We start from the raw sequence: 20,021 nt of genomic DNA on the forward strand, positions 1-20,021 counted from the left end.
AGAATACTAAGGTGGCTCTCACAAATCTCCTCTGTCGCAGGACACGGTGTTTATTGGACCTAAGTCTGTGACGATTCCCGTCTATTACTACAGCAAACCTCAGCTGTTGCTGAGAGGTGGTCACATTTTCCCTCTTCAGCGGCCTGCAAACAACACGGCTTTCAGGTTTGTTGCTGTCAAAGTTATAGAGACGTGGTTTGTATGGGACACAGTGTTCAGTTGTGCAGACAAACATAAAGACAGACTGTCGTATTGTCACGTTTCAATATATCACTTAAGGTGATTATGAACCGGTTAATTACTACTAATTAACTAACCACACCACGATCCACTCTCGCAGTCATACAATTAAATAGAGTCAACAAAAGTATAAGTTTCAGACGCCTGTTTATGTATAAACTCGCCACCTCCCTCGAGCCTTCACTCAAAATATGTTCCTTTTACGTTCTCAACACGTAAAAAACCCGTGATCACTGACAAAATGCCAGTAGTATATAGAAAATTATAGTAACACGCTGATCCCGTGTAAATACAGTCAAATGAGAATGTTCTGTTCAAAAGCTCTAGTTCATGCAGGGGTCACACACCCCACGTTGTCACTACTCCAATGAAATCACAGATAAGAAAAGACAACGGTGGTCAACGGGGTGCGTAAGACACGGTGCACTTAGCTTTCTTTCTGTATGCTGGTTAGCCGGTATGCTGGTTAGCCGGGTTGCTGGTTAGCCGGTTGGCTGGTTAGCCGGTCCGCTGGTTAGCCGGTCTGCTGGTTAGCCGGTTATACGTTAGCGTAGCTTCCTCAGGTCCCAGCTCCAACGTCTGCAGCTAGCAGTGTCCCGCCAAAGGCAGCCGTGCAGCAGTTACAGGAACACGAAACGAAACGAAGGCTGCAAACAGAAAGCATCGGTGCACTAAACATGTCTGCTACCCCTCACCCACCACCTTTAAACATGTCATCTTTAAATACCTCATCGAGCATGTGGGCCTGCACAAAACGGACTTTTTACAACAACAAAACAGTCATTTTCCGTCCTTCTCTCCCTATCTGCAAAAACCATATACAGATTAGTATTTTAGCGTCACAGAGAGTAAATTATGCGCTAACCTGGAAAGAACAACAGAGAGTATTTCATTCCACAAACACAGACTCATCAACAGCATTAAATAATGATTTATTACCTCAAAAGCCTATGATTGTACTCTCATGGAAGCAAAATCCGCTTCCTCCCTGGAACAGCCTCTGTTCGTCAACAGTGACCGAAAACCTCCAGAACCCCTTGTCGAATCCTTATGCGAAAGCCATCGCCGACGAAGGAATGTTGACGACTTGTCCTCAGCAAAACAGGTGCAGTGAGAAAGTAATAACTGGTGGAAGCTCCCCTAGAGTGCCGAATACAATATTCGGTGAAAAACCATCATACTCTAGAAACTGTGTATTAGATCCTTCCCCTTCTGCCGCTGGGTGTCAAGTGCGCCGTCCTTGTGTCTCTGTCAGACAACCTAGCCAATAACACGTGACTGACCTTGTCACAAAACCAGTCCAGCTATACACAATTCTGCCTCCCAAGCAGAAAAAAGACACGAGAAACTCAATCCGTGAAAATCCCGTGCGCGCTGTCAGCGAAAAACCGTCAGCCCTATGACAGCAGAAACCCCCACTGTGAAACTCGTGCGCTACAAAACATCCGTGCTCGTTGAGCACTGTCAGCAAACTCTGCTGTAGCCCAATATCACGCACAGGCGCTTTCTATCATAATCGACCAAGAACAGGCACTCCACTGAGTGACACTTTCTTGGTCTCTGTCACCCGATCGTGACACACCTCCCCTCTTCAAGACGAAACCTCGGTTTCGCTCACAGTCATGTTCTCCTCTACAGCCCGAGAGAGAAAGTCAGCTCCAACATTGTTGGCGCCCGGAATGACGCGTACCGTGAATTGGTACGGTTGGAGAATCAACGCCCAGCGCATAAGTCTGGCGTTTGCCAACCTTGCAACCTGAAGATATTGCAGAGGTTGATGGTCCGTCTCCAGACAGAAAGGTCGTCCGTACAGGTACGCTTCGAACTTCTGGATGCCCCAGACAATGGCGAGACACTCGCGTTCAACCGTTGCATACGCTGCCTCGGCCGAGGTCAGCTTACGGCTGGCGAAGCAAACAGGGTGCAAAAACCCCTCTGTCTCCTGAAGCAACACTGCCCCAAGTCCCTTCCCTGAAGCGTCTGTCCTCAGCACGAAGTCCTTGTTCAGGTCTGGTAGTCGGAGAATAGGCTGACTGGTGAGTCGCCTCTTCAGGGTGTTGAATGCGGAGCTGCATTCCTCAGTCCACACTACAACGGTCGGTTGTAGTTTCTTGGTAAGGTTGGTCAGTGGTAGAGCGATTTCGGCAAAGTGCGGGATGAAGCGTCTGTAGAAGCTGGCTAGGCCCAGGAAAGACCTGACTTCTTTCTTCGTGCGCGGTGGCTCCGCCTCCCGAATCTTCTGGATCTTGTCGTCCTCTGGAACGAGCAATCCCTCGCCGACAACATGACCCAGGAAAGACAATTCCCGAAATCCCAAGTAGCACTTGGACGGTTTAGCTCCCAGATTTCCGTCCTTCAACCTTCCGAACACGTCGCGCAGGGCGTCGAGATGTTCAGTCCATGTCTCTGTCGCGATCAGCACATCGTCGATGAAACTGCTGATGTCCTCGCGCTTCAATGGTTCCAAAAGTTTCCTCATCATGCGAGTGAAGACGGCACCTGCATTCTGTAGACCAAAAGGCATGACTGTCCACTGGAACTGGCCGAATGGAGTGGTAAATGCAGTCTTTGGGCGATCTTCCTCGGCAACTGGAATTTGCCAGTATCCCTTGGTGAGGTCTAATTTTGAAAAATACTTGGCCTTGGCCAAGTGACTGAAGAGGTAGTCCACATCAGGCATGGGTTCCGCGTCAAACGCCGTAATCTTGTTCAGCTTCCGGTAGTCGACACAGAACCTGACGCGTCCATCCTTCTTCTTCACAAGCACAATTGGTGAACTGTAGGGAGAGTTCGCTGGCTCGATGACGCCCAACTTCGTCATGTCGGCGATTTCCTTCCTGACCACCTCCTTCTGGGCATGAGGCATGGGATACTGCTTCGTCCTCACTGGCTGTTTCTCCAGCAAGTCGAAGGTAAACTCCTCTAGATGCGTCTGAAGTGGTATGTCTGTAAGGACCCGTGCTGCATCCTTCAGGATCTCTTGCAGGTCCGCCTGCTGGTCGTCCCCAAGATCAGGTGAGATGTGCACGTCCGTGTGATCCTCACTAGCCTCCAACGGACAAACTGGTACACGTCCTCCTCCCTGTTCTTCCGTTGTCTCGTCCATCACGACAGCAACTGCTTCTGTCACTTTGTCCTTTTCCCCGTAGGCAGTCCTCTCTATGTAGGCGCGCAGCAGGTTGGCGTGGTACAGGCGTGCTTTCCCGTTCATGACGATCCTGTAGTCGTTCTGGCCCACTTTCGCTGTCACCTCAAAAGGTCCTTGCCACTGCAGTTGTAGCTTGTTGTGTTTGACAGGTAGAAGTAGCAACACCCGTTCTCCAATCTTGAAGCTGCGCGGCCGTGCCTTGCGGTCGAATCCTCGCGCGTAACGCTGTGCTGCTCTCCCCAGGTTCTCTTGAGCCAGTTTGCAGGTCTCTTCAATCCTGTTCCTGAGTTCTACGATGTAGGTCGCTGTCGTCTGCACCTCCTCGTCAGCTTCTTCGTCCGTCCAAGCCTGACGCAGGATAGCCATGGGACCGCGTACCTGTCTGCCGTACAACAACTCAAATGGGGAAAAGCCCAAGCTCTCCTGAGGAACCTCGCGGTATGCAAAAAGCAATGCTGGGATGTACCTGTCCCACGTGCGTGGTTTCTCCTGAGCTAGTTTCCTCAGCATGGTCTTCAAGGTGCCATTGAACCTTTCCACCAGTCCGTTGCACTGAGCATGGTAAGGAGTGGTGAAGTGCTGCTCCAGTGATAGCAGTCGTGCTGCCTCCGCCATCACTCCTCCCGTGAACTGCGTGCCTCTGTCGGTGAGTACCTCTGATGGAATTCCCAGCCGGGACCACATAGTAACCAGAGCCTCAGCTACTCGCGTGGCTTCAATCGATTTCAGAGGGATCGCCTCTGGGTATCGAGTAGCGTAGTCCACCATGGTCAAAATGTATCTGTTTCCGTCCTCAGACGCAGGCAAGATGGGCCCGATGATGTCCACTGCCACCCGACGAAAGGGTTCGTCGATGAGCGGCATCTTCTCCAAGGGGACCTTCCTCACCCTTCCTTTGGCAACCACCTTCTGGCACTTATCGCAGGACGCACAGAAACGTCGGACATCCGTGCAGATGCCTGGCCAGTAAAAGTGGCGCCAGACACGATCCGTGGTCTTCTTGGTGCCAAGATGACCTCCCAGAATCGAGTCGTGTGCCGTTGCCATGACACCCTCGCGAAACTCGCGAGGCACGACAACCTGTTTGAATGTACCTTCTTGGTTGCTGAACTCCCGGTAGAGCAACTTCTTGTCCCTGAGGAACTTTGACCTCCCATGCTTCCCGCTCAGCTTCACCTTCCCCGACTTCGCGTGCTCCCGAGGAGTCGCTAATGTCGGATCAGATGCCTGAGCCTTTGCGAGAAGCGCGGGGGTCACGTTCCCCAGGGCAGCTCGTGCAGCAGGTAGGGGTTTGAGAGGTTTGTCCTCTCGCTCCGCCTGTGCCCGCGTGAGCACTGAAATGACGTCGGGAGACCGATAAACGGGAACTTCCCTGGTGACGCCGTCCACAAACTGAACCCGGTTTCCAATGAGCAGGTCGCATGGAGGATCGTCCATGACGACGGCCACAATGGTCCCCGTGAACAACGGTGTTATGACCTTGATCACTGCCGTGTTCAAGTCGTAAGCGTGAGATGCCTCGGCCATTCTCACCCTGATGCTGTCTCCTGTGTAGGCCATAGCTGGAACTAGACTCGCCCGAACCACTATCATGTCTGCCCCTGTGTCCCGCAGACCTTCGCCCTTCACTCCGTTAACGTAGACGTTGCAGTGGGGCTGGAAATGTTTCCTGGAGCACGGAACGCAGAGTTGTGGAATTGTGCATGAGCTCGTGACATCCCTTAGCTCCTCACTGCCAACAAAGTGTACGCCCTTCTGGTCAGCCTGTCTCTTGTGGCAGTCCTTCTTCACGTGGCCCCGCTTGTTGCAGTAATAACACTGGATGTCAGTTCTGGAACTTGATCCTTTGTGTCCCTGAACGTCCTTCCCGTCCTTGGGTCCTGAAGAACCTGAATTTCCCGATTTTCCCGGCCGTGAGCCTGAAGATTTGCCGGAGATCGCCTGGGCGTCCTCGTGTACTCTGATCCAGTCGGCTGCCTCCTGAGTAGTCTTTGGCTGGTGCTCCTGCACGAAGGTCACCACCTCAGGTCGCAGGCTGGACATCAGTTGTTCCATGACAATGAGGTCGGCAAGGTCGTCGACTGTCCAGTTCTTCTCGGCCATCTCCACCCAGCGCCGCAGGTAGAGATTAAGGCGTGCCACAAACTGATGGCTCAGCTCGCCGCTCAGTCTCTTGCTGTTACGCAGACGTCGTCTGTAGGCTTCCGCAGTCAGGTTGAAGCGCTGGAGTAATGCCTTCTTTAGTGCCTGATAGTCTCTCGCCTCGTCGTCCTCCAAAGCGTTGTAGAGCTGCAATGCGCGTCCTTTTAAGCAGGTGCTAAGGCGGCTAGCCCACGTGGCCTCTTCCCACTTCTGGTCAGATGCAATGCGCTCAAACCGGCGTAAAAAGTCGTCGAGCTCGTCCTTGTCATCGTCGAACGTCGGCAGTCTCGTACGGTCGGCAACAAATGTCGGCGCGCTAGCCTGAGTAAGCGTACCCTTCTCGGCCTGTAGCCTAGCTAATTCTAGCTGGAGATTGCGATCCGCCTGCTCTTTCTCTTTCCGTTCCTGTCTGTCACGCTCGGCCTGTCGTTCTTGTCTGTCAAGCTCGTCTTTCTTATCCTGTCGGTCAAGTTCGGCCTGTCGTTCGGCCTGTCGTTCCTGTCTCTCAAGCTCGTCTTTCTTATCCTGTCGGTCACGTTCGGCCTGTCGTTCGGCCTGTCGTTCCCTTTCTTGTCTGTCACGTTCATCTTTCTCTTTCCGTTCTTGTCTGTCACGTTCGTCTTGTCGTTCCTGTCTCTCACGTTCGGCCTGTCGTTCTCGTCTGTCAAGCTCTTCTTTTCTCGTCTGTCGCTCTATGTCTTCCTTACGTTCTAACTCCTTGCGCTTAAGCAAACTACGCGCTCTAACGCGTGCGTCTCGCTCTGTCTGTTCCTCGCTACCAGGAGTCTCAAAAGTTAATCTCTTCGTAGGAGATCCCCCTGTAGCCATGGTTAGTTTAGCAAAGCTTTATCACAAAAGTAAGTCTAACGCAGCTATAGCTAGAACACGCGGTGATGAAAGCGGTGGATACAAAAATCCAGCAACCGGAAAATGCAGAAGAAAAATCCAAACGGTGTAGAACAAAACGCGTAGCCTACTTTATGGCTGCTTTTTGCGGTGAAACAAAGTGTTTCCCACAGCCGTGGCCTACTTTATCGGCTGCTTTTTGCGGTGAAACAGAGTGTCTCCCACAGCCTTGGTTAGGACAGAAGTCCTCGGACCCTTCCCCCCCAAAATTCCAACAAAGTCAAAATATGGAGAAAAATCCAAGTAAAACAAGACGGTAGAAATGTAACCTGTTACAGAATGCGAAACAACAATGTAGAGAAAACTGAGTAAAACGAATAACAAATCCGCTAACCCCGCTCAGCTCTCTGCAACGGAAAACTCTGAACGTACAACAACAAAGATTCACAAACAAAGGAAAGGGAAGTAATCACAGTTAGCGCATACAATAGCTTACAAATTACAATTTACATTTCCTGCAAGATGTGAATCGCTTAATGTGTGGTATATGATCAAAACTATACAAAAAAGGGTAGCACTAAGCAGAAAATAAGTCGAGCACTGACGAGATTATCTGCTCTTAGCAAGTACTCCTTCTACCAGTACACACACAGCCAAAACCCAGCCAACAATCTCGAAGGCTATACTGAATTTGCGCCTGCTGCGAGCTGTGCTATTTTTGATCCCCTGGGCTGCTGCTTTGGAGTCAGGCACACACGCATCGCGCAATAATTTAATGTTGGGCTACTTCTCTCTGTGTGTTGATAGAGACGATCTGTTTTCAAAAGATCCGACACTCAGCATGCATTCGATATAATGTTTATACCATATTAAAGACAATTAAATGATGAATTATCACATATAAACTAATTTAGACGAATAAGAACATGCTGAAAGCCTGCACTATTTTCTTTAACGCACGCACAAAACCGGATACGTACACTGTTCCTTCCTGTTTTCATTCAAAATGGCAACCAACGTGTTCAATTGATGTGTTTACAAAAGTGAATCGCAGTTTCTATTGCCTCGGATACTGTAGTTACTTCATATTCAGTGAAGGAAGTCTTGGATTACGTCTTCAAGTATCGACAGTGTGAATTTTTTGTATCAGTTTCCAGTGCTTGGATGTGATGTATTGTTCTAAATCGCCTGACAACAGTCATCCATTGTGATTGTCTTCAAAGTTTTACAAAGTGATTTGCTGTTTTTGATTCTTTGGATACGGTACACTGTTCCTGATCTGTAAATGCACAGGCTGACAGCGGACTACCAGTATGGCGTTGTGATGGAGGCAGCAGGTCGTGTAGAGAAAGCAGGTGGTCATGTTTTAGGGTCCATAACAGACAACCACAAGGTCAATCAACACTTTTGCAAACTGTTCGACAGACAATCAGAGACAACTGCCATAGCCAAGCATCCACTGAGTGAAGAGCGTACCTGGTTCCTCTTATTTGATACAATTCATCTCCTCAAGTGCGTTCGCAACAATTGGATTACTGAAAAGACCAAACAAATAACGCTTGGTGATGATGCAACTGCATCTTTTGAAGACGTTGTGCAGCTGTACAAAGAAGAGAGAGACAACATCCTCAAGACAAGCCCACTCACTCACTCTGCTGTTTGTCCTTCAAAGCTTCAACTTCAAAATGTGAAACATGTTTTGAGAGTTTTCAATGACAAAGTGGTTGCCGCACTGAGGTTGAGAGGATGCAGTCAGACGGCTAGCTTCATTGAAACAGTCCTCAACTGGTGGAAAACTGTCAATGTATCTGGAAAAGGACAAGATCAGCGTCTGAATGACCCACATCGTGCTGTCCAAGAAAAAGCTTCAACTTCCCTGGATACTTTCTTGATGATTTTCAAGCAGGCAGAGTCAGGGCAGGGAGCATCACGGATAAAATGCCTTACTCATGACACCAGGAAGGCTTTGGTTCAAACCATGGAAGGTCTGAAAGCTGTTTGCCAGTATCTGCTTACTACTGCCGGATTTGACTATGTTGTTTTGAGAGAAATTCAAAGTGACAGACTCGAAGGTGAATTTGGAGTCTATCGACAGACAACCGGGGCAAACTGCTTCATGACATCTAGAGATGTATTTTCTGCCAGCCAAAAACGACTCGCCAAACATGCAGCTTCTTTCCTGGAGTCTATCGAGGTTGAGTCTGCGCCAAAAGAGCACACCTGCCTAGGTATTAGTGTTGACTTTGAGGATGCAGCCTCCATGGAGATCTGTACAGCAGACGTGACACTGACAGCAAGTGAGGAGAGCAGTGCAGCTTATGTTGCAGGCTGGCTGGAAAGCAAGTGTGAAGAGGAGCTTGGGTTCACGGACGAAGAGCCCTTTGTCACCAGTGAGGCCAAGGATTTCATCCACCAAGTGTCTAGAGGCAAGTTGAAGACACCACATGCCTGCACATTTGAGCTTGTGAGGATTGGACTTTCTTTTGTGAAAAAGGCTCGTCATCGGGCATGCTGCCGCAAGAGACTTACTGGCATCTTGTGCACATTGGCCAGTTTCAATGACATAGACATTACTTGCGATAGGCTCTTCAGGCATCTCTCCAATGTGCTGCTTCATGGACTTCAGAATCTGGAACGAGACCACGAGAAGGATGCAGTTCTCCTCCAGACTTCAGTGAAAAGAGCTAGAATGATCTGATCCCAGCGAAAGGGTAGGCCTAAGCTTTTTTGACCCCGCCCCCCTCCCACTAAAAAAGGAAAGAAAAACACACAAAAATCCCCCATGCTGGTAATGTAAGGTAACATCCCAAGCCTAAGGCTTGGTTATCTGGGTTCAAGTCCCGGCCAGTGTATCTTGATTTTTTTGCGTGTGTAAAATAGTGCAGGCTTTCAAAGTATTTTCACTAAAGTTGATGCAAATTATTTGAATATTCTTTCATGTATTTGTCAACATATCTTTCACAATTACAACTAAAATTAACATTGTATTGCTTTTCAGAGGACACATTTATAAGTTAATGAACTCTACAATTATATTGATGTTCATAACATTTTTGCGTCTCTTGAATTGTAGCCTTTTTACTGCTCAACCCCCCCCCCCCCCTCCCCCCATATTTCTTTCTCTCTTTTTCATTTTCTTACTTATGATATCCATTGGTGTTTCATTTATTTCTTTAAGTCCTTTACTTGAATGATGATTTTAAAACAAACTGTTAGTGTTGCAAGCTAAAATTATTAATTGATTGATTTTAAGACTAATAATTATTGTTTTATTTTGATTGAGAGAGACTCTCCGCTCTGGTAATGCTCATGCTACCTCACAATTTCTGCAAAAACTTAACTCACTCTAGAAGCAATGGGATTAATCAAAACAAACACACAGTACTTACTATCCTTTTAGATAATAATAACAACACATAAAAAGGGCCAAGTAGTCTTACCTCTTCTTGTTCTAAACTCTCAGCAAAATTTTTTTTATCTCAAAACCCATAAAATAGCATTTTTATGTTCACTCTATATCTTCTTTAACAGAATTATGGACAAAAACAACAAAATACAAACTATTTTGGCAGTAGGAAGTCATACAATTGAACAAAGCAATGGCCTCTGAGATCAGAGGCCTGAATTTTGGTCTGCATGTCCTGAGAGAAGTAGTCCTTGGCTCTTAGTTATCCTTAATTGGTGGGTCTTTATCAGTTGGAAATTAACTGAGTAAATCCCGGCTTGGCCCCCATGTGTCACGTTTCAATATATCACTTAAGGTGATTATGAACCGGTTAATTACTACTAATTAACTAACCACACCACGATCCACTCTCGCAGTCATACAATTAAATAGAGTCAACAAAAGTATAAGTTTCAGACGCCTGTTTATGTATAAACTCGCCACCTCCCTCGAGCCTTCACTCAAAATATGTTCCTTTTACGTTCTCAACACGTAAAAAACCCGTGATCACTGACAAAATGCCAGTAGTATATAGAAAATTATAGTAACACGCTGATCCCGTGTAAATACAGTCAAATGAGAATGTTCTGTTCAAAAGCTCTAGTTCATGCAGGGGTCACACACCCCACGTTGTCACTACTCCAATGAAATCACAGATAAGAAAAGACAACGGTGGTCAACGGGGTGCGTAAGACACGGTGCACTTAGCTTTCTTTCTGTATGCTGGTTAGCCGGTATGCTGGTTAGCCGGGTTGCTGGTTAGCCGGTTGGCTGGTTAGCCGGTCCGCTGGTTAGCCGGTCTGCTGGTTAGCCGGTTATACGTTAGCGTAGCTTCCTCAGGTCCCAGCTCCAACGTCTGCAGCTAGCAGTGTCCCGCCAAAGGCAGCCGTGCAGCAGTTACAGGAACACGAAACGAAACGAAGGCTGCAAACAGAAAGCATCGGTGCACTAAACATGTCTGCTACCCCTCACCCACCACCTTTAAACATGTCATCTTTAAATACCTCATCGAGCATGTGGGCCTGCACAAAACGGACTTTTTACAACAACAAAACAGTCATTTTCCGTCCTTCTCTCCCTATCTGCAAAAACCATATACAGATTAGTATTTTAGCGTCACAGAGAGTAAATTATGCGCTAACCTGGAAAGAACAACAGAGAGTATTTCATTCCACAAACACAGACTCATCAACAGCATTAAATAATGATTTATTACCTCAAAAGCCTATGATTGTACTCTCATGGAAGCAAAATCCGCTTCCTCCCTGGAACAGCCTCTGTTCGTCAACAGTGACCGAAAACCTCCAGAACCCCTTGTCGAATCCTTATGCGAAAGCCATCGCCGACGAAGGAATGTTGACGACTTGTCCTCAGCAAAACAGGTGCAGTGAGAAAGTAATAACTGGTGGAAGCTCCCCTAGAGTGCCGAATACAATATTCGGTGAAAAACCATCATACTCTAGAAACTGTGTATTAGATCCTTCCCCTTCTGCCGCTGGGTGTCAAGTGCGCCGTCCTTGTGTCTCTGTCAGACAACCTAGCCAATAACACGTGACTGACCTTGTCACAAAACCAGTCCAGCTATACACAATTCTGCCTCCCAAGCAGAAAAAAGACACGAGAAACTCAATCCGTGAAAATCCCGTGCGCGCTGTCAGCGAAAAACCGTCAGCCCTATGACAGCAGAAACCCCCACTGTGAAACTCGTGCGCTACAAAACATCCGTGCTCGTTGAGCACTGTCAGCAAACTCTGCTGTAGCCCAATATCACGCACAGGCGCTTTCTATCATAATCGACCAAGAACAGGCACTCCACTGAGTGACACTTTCTTGGTCTCTGTCACCCGATCGTGACACGTATAACGGCAGGTATATGGAGAGAGAGAGACAGGCAGACAGACAGGCAGGCAAGCAGGCAGGCAAGACAGGAAGGCAGGTATGCAATTAGGCAGGTAGACAGGCAGGCGAGCAGGCAGGCAGACAGGCAGGCAGACAGGCAGACAGACAGGCAGACAGGTAAGCAGGAAGGCAGACAGACAGGCAGCCAGCCAGTCGGAGAGACAGTCAGTCAGTCAGAGATACTGCAGTATACATACAAACAGACAGACAGACAGTAACACACATACACATAGACAGACAGACGGGCAGACACTGAGACAGACCTAAAGACACACACACACACAAAACACACACACACACGTACGCACGCACGCACGCCCGCATGCACGCACGCACACACACACACACACACATACACACACACACACACACACACGCACAGATAATAGAGAAAGAAAGGAACAGCACCTTTTTTTGTACACAAGTCTGCCGTAAAGACAAACGTAGAATAACAGTTCATTCACAAAATGTGTGAGTGGTGGTTGAAAGTTTTTGTGACAAGGGACGTGTTGCTTATTGAAAACCTTTTTTCAAAGATACGGCTTAAGCGTTTGCAAACGAACACAGAACTGCCTGTTCATCGCTGATTAAAAATAAAATGAAGCCGGGTTCATTATTTAAAGCTATCGATATTGTGTGTCAAAAAAACAACCTTTCATTTGCAGTCGACGGAATCCTTTCTCACTGAAGGTAATGCTGAGCGACCAAGAAACGAATGGAGGAAAAGCAAACGGCACTCTCTTCTGGGACGACGGTACCTCCCAAGGTAACCGCAAGTCGATGCATTCGATATTGTTAACAATTAATGGAACTGCAGTGGGAAAAAATAAACGACAGTCAGAGTCGGTAGACGTACATTAATTTACAGGTTGGAATGATGCAGTGCAGCCTTTGAGGTATACATGTACCTATAAAAAGGTGTATCGTATGATACGCTCTGTTCAGAAAATAGTTTTCTGCTCGTGGTTGTACAGTGTTGGTTTCCTCTGGGTGCCGTAAACAAGGTGCGTATTTACATGGGGTATATCAAAAGCATTTGTTAAAACTTACTTTGCTCTGTGTGAATGTTTAATTACACCCCCGGTATAGGGGTGTGTATAGGTTTCGCTCGATGTGTTTGTGTGTTTGTGTGTTTGGGTGTTTGTGTGTTTGTGTTCGCATATAGATCTCAAGAATGAACGGACCGATCGTCACCAAACTTGGTGAACAGGTTCTATACATTCCCGAGACGGTCCTTACAAAACTTGGGACCAGTCAAACACACGGTTAGGGAGTTATTGGTGGATTAAGATTCTACAAGGACTTATACAGAAACATATTCATGGTCAAAGGGAAATAACCTTCTCAGTTGGTGGCAGTGAGAATGGGTGCAGTGAGAATGGTTATTTCCTTTTGACCAACGGGGGTGTTTTTCCTACCTCGAAGGAATTTCTTGTTTTGTTTATTTTCAGATACTTTTGAAAAAGGAAACTACTTCTATGCAGCATTCACGGCACACAGGGTAAGCACTCCGTATAACACTCTTTACACAAGGAACTGTGTTGGGAGTTCAGAGTGAAAAATCATGTACTGAGTTCTGCAAACACGTCGGAGAGAACAAAATACAGGGGTTGAGATGGATAGCAAGACAAACAATAATGCAGGAAGGAAGAGTGAAAGACATAAGATGATCCAACTTACACGTGACTCAATCGTCGTTGAATGGCAACTTGTGTGTGTGTGAGTTTCTCTAACATATGCCACGTATAAGATTTTAGTGGAACTGCGCATAAGAACAGGGATATAGGGCCTATTAGAATTTGTTTTGACAAAATAACTTTTTAATGCATTGAAAACAAAGGGTGTCGAGTACATTGCACAAAATAGATTCATTCTATTTATTTTACTGTGGAAAAGTCAAGCTTCTGAAGTCATCCGGGCCTAGAACCCAGGTTTGTGGAAATTCAATTCAGAAGGGTACGGAATTTCAAGAGACTGTGCACAAAGTGCTACAGTGCGATAAGCAAATTACCCTGCTTAGTTTGTGTAATTTCGAGAGAGAAAAAACGAAAACATATGGTATGTACACGGACGTGACGCTGCAGATCCCCAAAAGCTCAAATTGTATAAAACAAATATATATTAAAAAAAAATCCAAAAATATCGGGGGAAAAAAATCAAATGCTTAAAACATGTTGTACGACTTGTGCCCGCTTTTCCCCAAATTCTTTCACAGATATACTGACGCAGAGCAGTCATCAGCCAGTTAGCACTTGTATTGTTTCTACCCAGGGATTGCTGACAATGAAAGTGAAACACAATCATGGTGTTCCCGAAATCAACACTCTTCACGTTGAAAACATCGAGATACACGGGGTGGTGGAGGTAGATGACGTCAGCATTACGTCACAAGGCAGGCAGATCACCAGCTTCAAATACGACTTTACCGAGGACACTGAGGTAAGACGAAGAAGAATATTTTGTGTACACGGCTCCTTGATTGATTTTGCAGGTATGTTTCATTGGAGTAACTCAATTTCGTATTGCAAATCGGTCAGGTTTCTTTGTCTGTTTGTTGCTAAAGCTTGTTTGAGTGTTTGCTGCTAAAGCTTGTTTGAGTGTTTGTTGCTAAAGCTTGTTTGAGTGTTTGTTGCTAAAGCTTGTTTGAGTGTTTGTTGCTAAAGCTTGTTTGAGTGTTTGTTGCTAAAGCTTGTTTGAGTGTTTGTTGCTAAAGCTTGTTTGAGTGTTTGTTGCGGAACCAGGCAACGTTGCCATCATTGGGCTACCTTTTGTCAAGTGGATAAATCCGCATGGAGTAATTAAAGCACGCATTCAATGATTTCCCATAATTACTGTTGCGAGTGAATTTGCGTATGTTTCTTAAGCATATGCATTCCCACGTCACTCTTTGCAGATTTTAATTCTGCACGTGACTCTTCCTCTGGCCGACGACTTCACGGTCGAGTGGAGCAGTGACGGTTCAGTGACTCCCATAGTGTACCCTCCAGTCGCTTCCCAGGTCCGGGTGGATTGCTACCCGGAGGCTGTCTCGCCTCAGGGTTTGTTCAACCAGGAGAACTGTCAGAACCGACACTGCGCGTACGATGAACATGTCCCCCAAGGAGAACCCTTCTGCTTCTACCCTCTGGCTGGTGGACTTAGGTAAGTGAGGTTTGGAAATCCGGTAAAATTGTGTAATAACTGTGCTGCGAGTCGACAATCAGTCATCTCCATTGGTTTTGTTTGTACATTTTAAAATCATTTCTTTGATGTTGAAAATCACAAAATAATTGACTCCATTTAACACCTATTGCATGTGTATTGATAGAGACAACCAACATACCTTGATTTATATTACACTCACGTTTTCAGTAGACGCCACGTTTAGGTTTTTTCACCCTTCAAATTCACAGGTGAGCAAAATTGCATGATCGCAGAGAACACCAATATGAACAGTATACCACTTCATGAATTCCATTCCCAGTTTAAATTTCTCTAAAAAAATGATCCCATAATACCAAAATATGATTAATTCGCGAAGAGACAGTAATCAGAAACTTCAATGCAAACATTTGCAGATACTCGCTGGAAAGCCGAGAGAACACGGCCAACGGTTTCCGTGTGGGCATCACAAGATACGGTCAAGGTCCCTTCGGTAAGGACTTCAGGAAACCCACACTAGAGGTCCAGGTGCTCAGCAACGATATGCTGCGCTTCACGGTTAGTGTAATATGTACGAATCACGTGCAAGTTGCAGTTCACATTTTCATCTCATTGGGTGATTTGTGTGCAACTTTCATTTTTGGCTGTTGTTAATTGTTGATAATTTTAGTTAATATTATGTCGGTGTTTTAAAATCAGATAACCGACTGTCTTATCAATGCCTAACATGTTTGTGAAGTGTGTAAATTCAGAATAAAGCCGTTTGTGGCCAGGAGAGAGCCACAATACCCCTAAATGTCACCAGCATCTGGGGACAGCCATTGTACCCCTGCCTCATTTTGGAAGCCCCTCCCTGCATACCCATTCCTCTCCTCGAGCTTTTGCCTTGCATTATTCAATCTTGTCACTTTCTGATACTTTCCGCGATATCTCTCCCTTCTCAATAATTAGTGGTGACAGAAAACAGTCAAAGCTAATCTAATGACCTACTGCCTTACATTATTCAATCTTGTCACTTTCTGATACTTTCCGCGATATCTCTCTCTTCTCAATAATTAGTGGTGACAGAAAACAGTCAAAACTAATCTAATGACCTACCGCCTTACCTGTTTTCCCGGGTTCTTATTTTAATCACAGAATGCGTTTGTGTACAGTTCGATGATGCTGCAGCCAACCCAGCACGGTACAGGGTCCCGGTGCCCCTCAACCTGCCCCAGGGTCCAGCCAACAACCCCCAGTACGTCTTCCACTTCACAGATGAGAGCAGACTCGCTTTCCAGATCATCAGAAAATCCACGGGCACCGCGATGTGAGTGTGAATCTGATAGGTAGATTGGTAGATAGATGTATAGATAGATAGATAGACAGACAGACAGACAGACAGACAGACAGACGGACGAACGGACAGACAGACAGATTGACAGATTTTGTTTATTACAAACATAAAAAAAAATACTCAGCACGGAAAGTAGTGAGACTGTTGCTTTGTTTATAATCAGGTGGATGGATGTTCTTTTCCCATGTACAAACAAATGAGGCAAGATCTGAGATGGTGAGTCCAATCGTTTACATGGGAAAGATTGTGCCATCAACAGAAATCGATGTAACCTATTTTGGCTGATAAACTTTTCTGGTTAATAAGGTTTTGCTCTAAAGAAAAAGAGTGTGTTTCTTTCAGGAGAAGCTATTTTGTGCTAAGTATTTTCATTAAATTGTACAATACTACGGCGAACGGGAGTGGAGATGGGGGTGGGAGGATGGAACGGGGGTTGTGGTGGAGGTGGGGGTAGTACGGGGAGGAAGATGGTGCGCTGTCCTCTGTGTTGATTATGCAATACTGTACATATACAAAACCGTACATCGATGACAGCACATTATGATTTGCAGATTTGACACAGGAGTAGGTGGTCTGGTTCTGTCGGACCAGTTTCTACAGCTAGCTACCAAGCTACCATCACGCAACGTGTACGGCCTAGGCGAGAACGTCCATGACAGCTTTCGTCATCAGTCCGGTAAAAGCTGGGCCGCCTTCGCCAGGGATCAGCCACCTACCGATGTAGGAAATATTTCTTTTCTCACCTCAATTTCTATCTTTATTCCGTTCTTTTCCAACAGACGATGTTCTACAATAACTCTATCAAGTTTGTTGTGTAGGCTGTGGAAAAGTTGCTCACCCTTGGAATTATTATTGGGGCAAAGAAACCCACGTGACATTATAGGCCAAGCATTAGCCGCAGATCGGCGTAGCTCTGCATGGTTTGGCGATTACGTGTGGAGACACGCCGCTCGCTAGTGATTGGTCTATAATGTCGCGTGGGTTTGTTTGCCGTATTATACTCCAAGAAAAGCAACTATTTCACAACTCGTACAAACCCGACCGAATTTTTTCCGGAATTCGTCTAGAACATTTCAGATTTGACACGCAGAACGGAATAAATATTATTTCGTCATGCTATATATAATATATTCTCCCATATTCTTTATGGTGCCATTATTAGCTATTAGCTACAAAGGCAACAACCACACAAATACAGCACTATTTGTCCGTTATTTGTACAGCTCGTCTACAACCTTTACGGTGCACATGCGTTTTACACCTGTGTGGAGGACGATTCAGGTAACACTCATGGTGTCTTCATGTTCAACAGCAACGCACAAGGTGAATATGAGAATTATATCAAAACGTTCTTATATAAAGCTATTCAATATAAACAGGAGTTTCAGGACACTTTTTCTTAATACACTGCACATTAAACAATTAAACATGTAAATCAAAAAATAGATTCGGCAAGTACACAGCATCGATCACAATTAAAAACAATACTAATTGAATTACGGCACCCACATAAGCTAAAGAATGATGAAAATATTCACGTATTTTCGAGAAGTACATTTGTTCTCTACATGTAGAACGGATGGCAGATCTTATTTCAGATTCCACGATAAATGAGTAAAGGCTCAAATGAACTTGAACGTACTTTGCTCACCCCCACCTGGTGCACTTACCTTGATCGTGGTGTGGGGGCTTGTGTGCCTTGACAACCTCCGGAGCTATGTCGGCGGGGACCTCGTGTCCGTGGTAGGTCCAACCATGCCGAACAGATCCGCGTGAGGTAGAGGCCAGACTAAAATGTGTACCCTGGTCCTCCAGGTTGGGGGTTCAGCTTTGGGCCAACAACTCTAACTGGTAAAACCGAGTGAGTTACAGAAACAGCGACAAAGGAAAACAACACTGGTCGCTGCCCTACACGCCACCAGGCGTGAAAGGCAGTAAGTAAGTACTTTGCTCACATTGGCTCCTAGCTTAGAAAGAGCTGTACGCGCCTTTAGTCCAACTGATGGCGCGTGTTCAGTAAACACAAAGCCTACCATCTTACAGAGTACGTGCTGGGGGACCTGCCCATGTTGACGTGGCGGACTATTGGCGGTGTTCTGGATTTCTTCGTCTTCCTGGGTCCCAGTCCTGAGAACGTCGTGCAGCAGTACACACAGGTGTGGTATAAGAGATAGTTAACATGAGAGCAAAGAGAGACGAAAAAATAGAAAGAAAGAATGCGTACGTGTGGTGATGGTGGTCGTGGTAGTGGTGGCATAATGATGGTTCTTGGTTCTGCTGCTTCAATTCGCTCTACTCTCCTCCTCCTCCATCTCATCATCATCATCATCATCATCATCATCATCATCATCGTCGTCATCCTCATCATCATCATCGTCATCATCATCATCATCATCATCATCATCATCATCATCATCATCATCATCATCATCATCATCATCATCATCATCATCATCATCATCATCATCATCACCATCATCATCATCATCATCATCATCATCATCATCATTGCCATCGCCAATATGAGCCGGGTCCACTAACCGCGCAGTGTATGATGTATAGGTAATAGGCAGACCTGTGATGCCTCCTTATTGGGGCCTGGGCTTCCAGTTGTGTGAATACCACTACAACACGCTGGCTCACATGCAGACTGCTGTGAGAGAGACTCTACAATACAACATTCCTCTTGTAAGTTGTTCGTGTATTTGCATCACACATATACACACCAATACATAATCACGCACGCACGCACGCACGCACGCACCCACGCACGCACGCACGCACGCACACACACACACACACACACACACACACACACACACACACACACACACACACACACACACACATATACACATACACATACTCGTATTCATTACTTGGTGTGACTGTCGTCGACTAGGCATGACAAATCAAAAACAAAATGAGTAAGTGAAGGAATCTATCAATCTATCAGTCACTCTATCCGTCACTCCATCAGTAAGTCCGTCATTAAATCAATAAATCAATCAATCAGTCAATCAATCATTCAGTCAATCAATCATTCAGTCATTTTACCAATAAATCAATCAATCAACCAATCAGTCAGTCATTTCATCAATCAATCAATCAATGTGAACGTACACACCCCTTGACTGAAAGTTATGTTATTTCAATGAGCAACGGTCCATTCTTTTTACCAGGATGTCCAGTACGCCGACATTGACCACATGGAAGGTAGGAGAGATTTCACCGTGGACCCGGTCACCTTTGCCGGACTTAACGACTACTGGAAAAGCTTGCGTGCTGGGGGAATGCATACCATTATCATCCTGGTCTGTTATGCACACATTCGTCTGGATGTGTCGTTTTGAACGAGTGAATGGATGTTAAGCCAGCAGCTCTCTTTGTGAATCGAACGGTGAACGTTGAAGGTTAAACCGACGGGCGCTGTGGCGGGGTGGTAAGACGTCGGCCTCTTAATCGGAAGGTCGAGGGTTCGAATCCCGGCCTGGCCGCCTGGTGGGTTAAGTGTGGAGATTTTTCCGATCTCCCAGGTCAACTTATGTGCAGACCTGCTAGTGGCTTATCCCCCTTCGTGTGTACACGCAAGCACAAGACCAAGTGCGCACGAAAAAGATCCTGTAATCCATGTCAGAGTTCGGTGGGTTATAGAAACACGACCCAGCATGCTTCCTCCGAAAGCGGCGTATGGCTGCCTAAATGGCGGGGGTAAAAACGGTCATACACGTAAAATTCCACTCGTGCAAAAACACGAGTGTACGTGGGAGTTTCAGCCCACGAACGCAGAAGAAGAAGAAGAAGAAGGTTAAACCACTACAGAG

General features: G+C 46.2%; 2 protein-coding genes across 2 annotated transcripts in view; both read left to right on the plus strand.

Moving 5' to 3' along the window:
- Positions 1-20,021, plus strand: part of LOC138955801 (maltase-glucoamylase-like) — a 55,064-nt gene that overhangs the window by 18,055 nt on the left and 16,988 nt on the right. The window contains exons 19-30 of the mRNA XM_070327331.1: positions 41-165; positions 12,386-12,486; positions 13,172-13,221; positions 13,992-14,159; positions 14,614-14,861; positions 15,278-15,419; positions 16,016-16,170; positions 16,749-16,917; positions 17,421-17,520; positions 18,241-18,353; positions 18,760-18,885; positions 19,380-19,511. Of these exons, the coding sequence (XP_070183432.1) occupies positions 41-165; positions 12,386-12,486; positions 13,172-13,221; positions 13,992-14,159; positions 14,614-14,861; positions 15,278-15,419; positions 16,016-16,170; positions 16,749-16,917; positions 17,421-17,520; positions 18,241-18,353; positions 18,760-18,885; positions 19,380-19,511 (1,629 nt within the window). The remainder of the gene's footprint in view (positions 1-40; positions 166-12,385; positions 12,487-13,171; positions 13,222-13,991; positions 14,160-14,613; positions 14,862-15,277; positions 15,420-16,015; positions 16,171-16,748; positions 16,918-17,420; positions 17,521-18,240; positions 18,354-18,759; positions 18,886-19,379; positions 19,512-20,021) is intronic.
- Positions 7,180-9,832, plus strand: LOC138955802 (uncharacterized). Its single transcript, XM_070327332.1, has one exon. The coding sequence runs from the start codon at positions 7,662-7,664 to the stop codon at positions 9,072-9,074; it is 1,413 nt and encodes a 470-aa protein (XP_070183433.1). The 5' UTR covers positions 7,180-7,661; the 3' UTR covers positions 9,075-9,832.

The sequence above is a fragment of the Littorina saxatilis genome, unplaced genomic scaffold, assembly GCF_037325665.1.
Source record: "Littorina saxatilis isolate snail1 unplaced genomic scaffold, US_GU_Lsax_2.0 scaffold_512, whole genome shotgun sequence".
Taxonomy (NCBI): Eukaryota; Metazoa; Mollusca; class Gastropoda; order Littorinimorpha; family Littorinidae; genus Littorina; species Littorina saxatilis.

Excerpts from the sequence above, each read along its gene's own strand:
- LOC138955802 (XM_070327332.1), top strand. The coding sequence starts at position 7,662 with ATGCACAGGCTGACAGCGGACTACCAGTATGGCGTTGTGATGGAGGCA.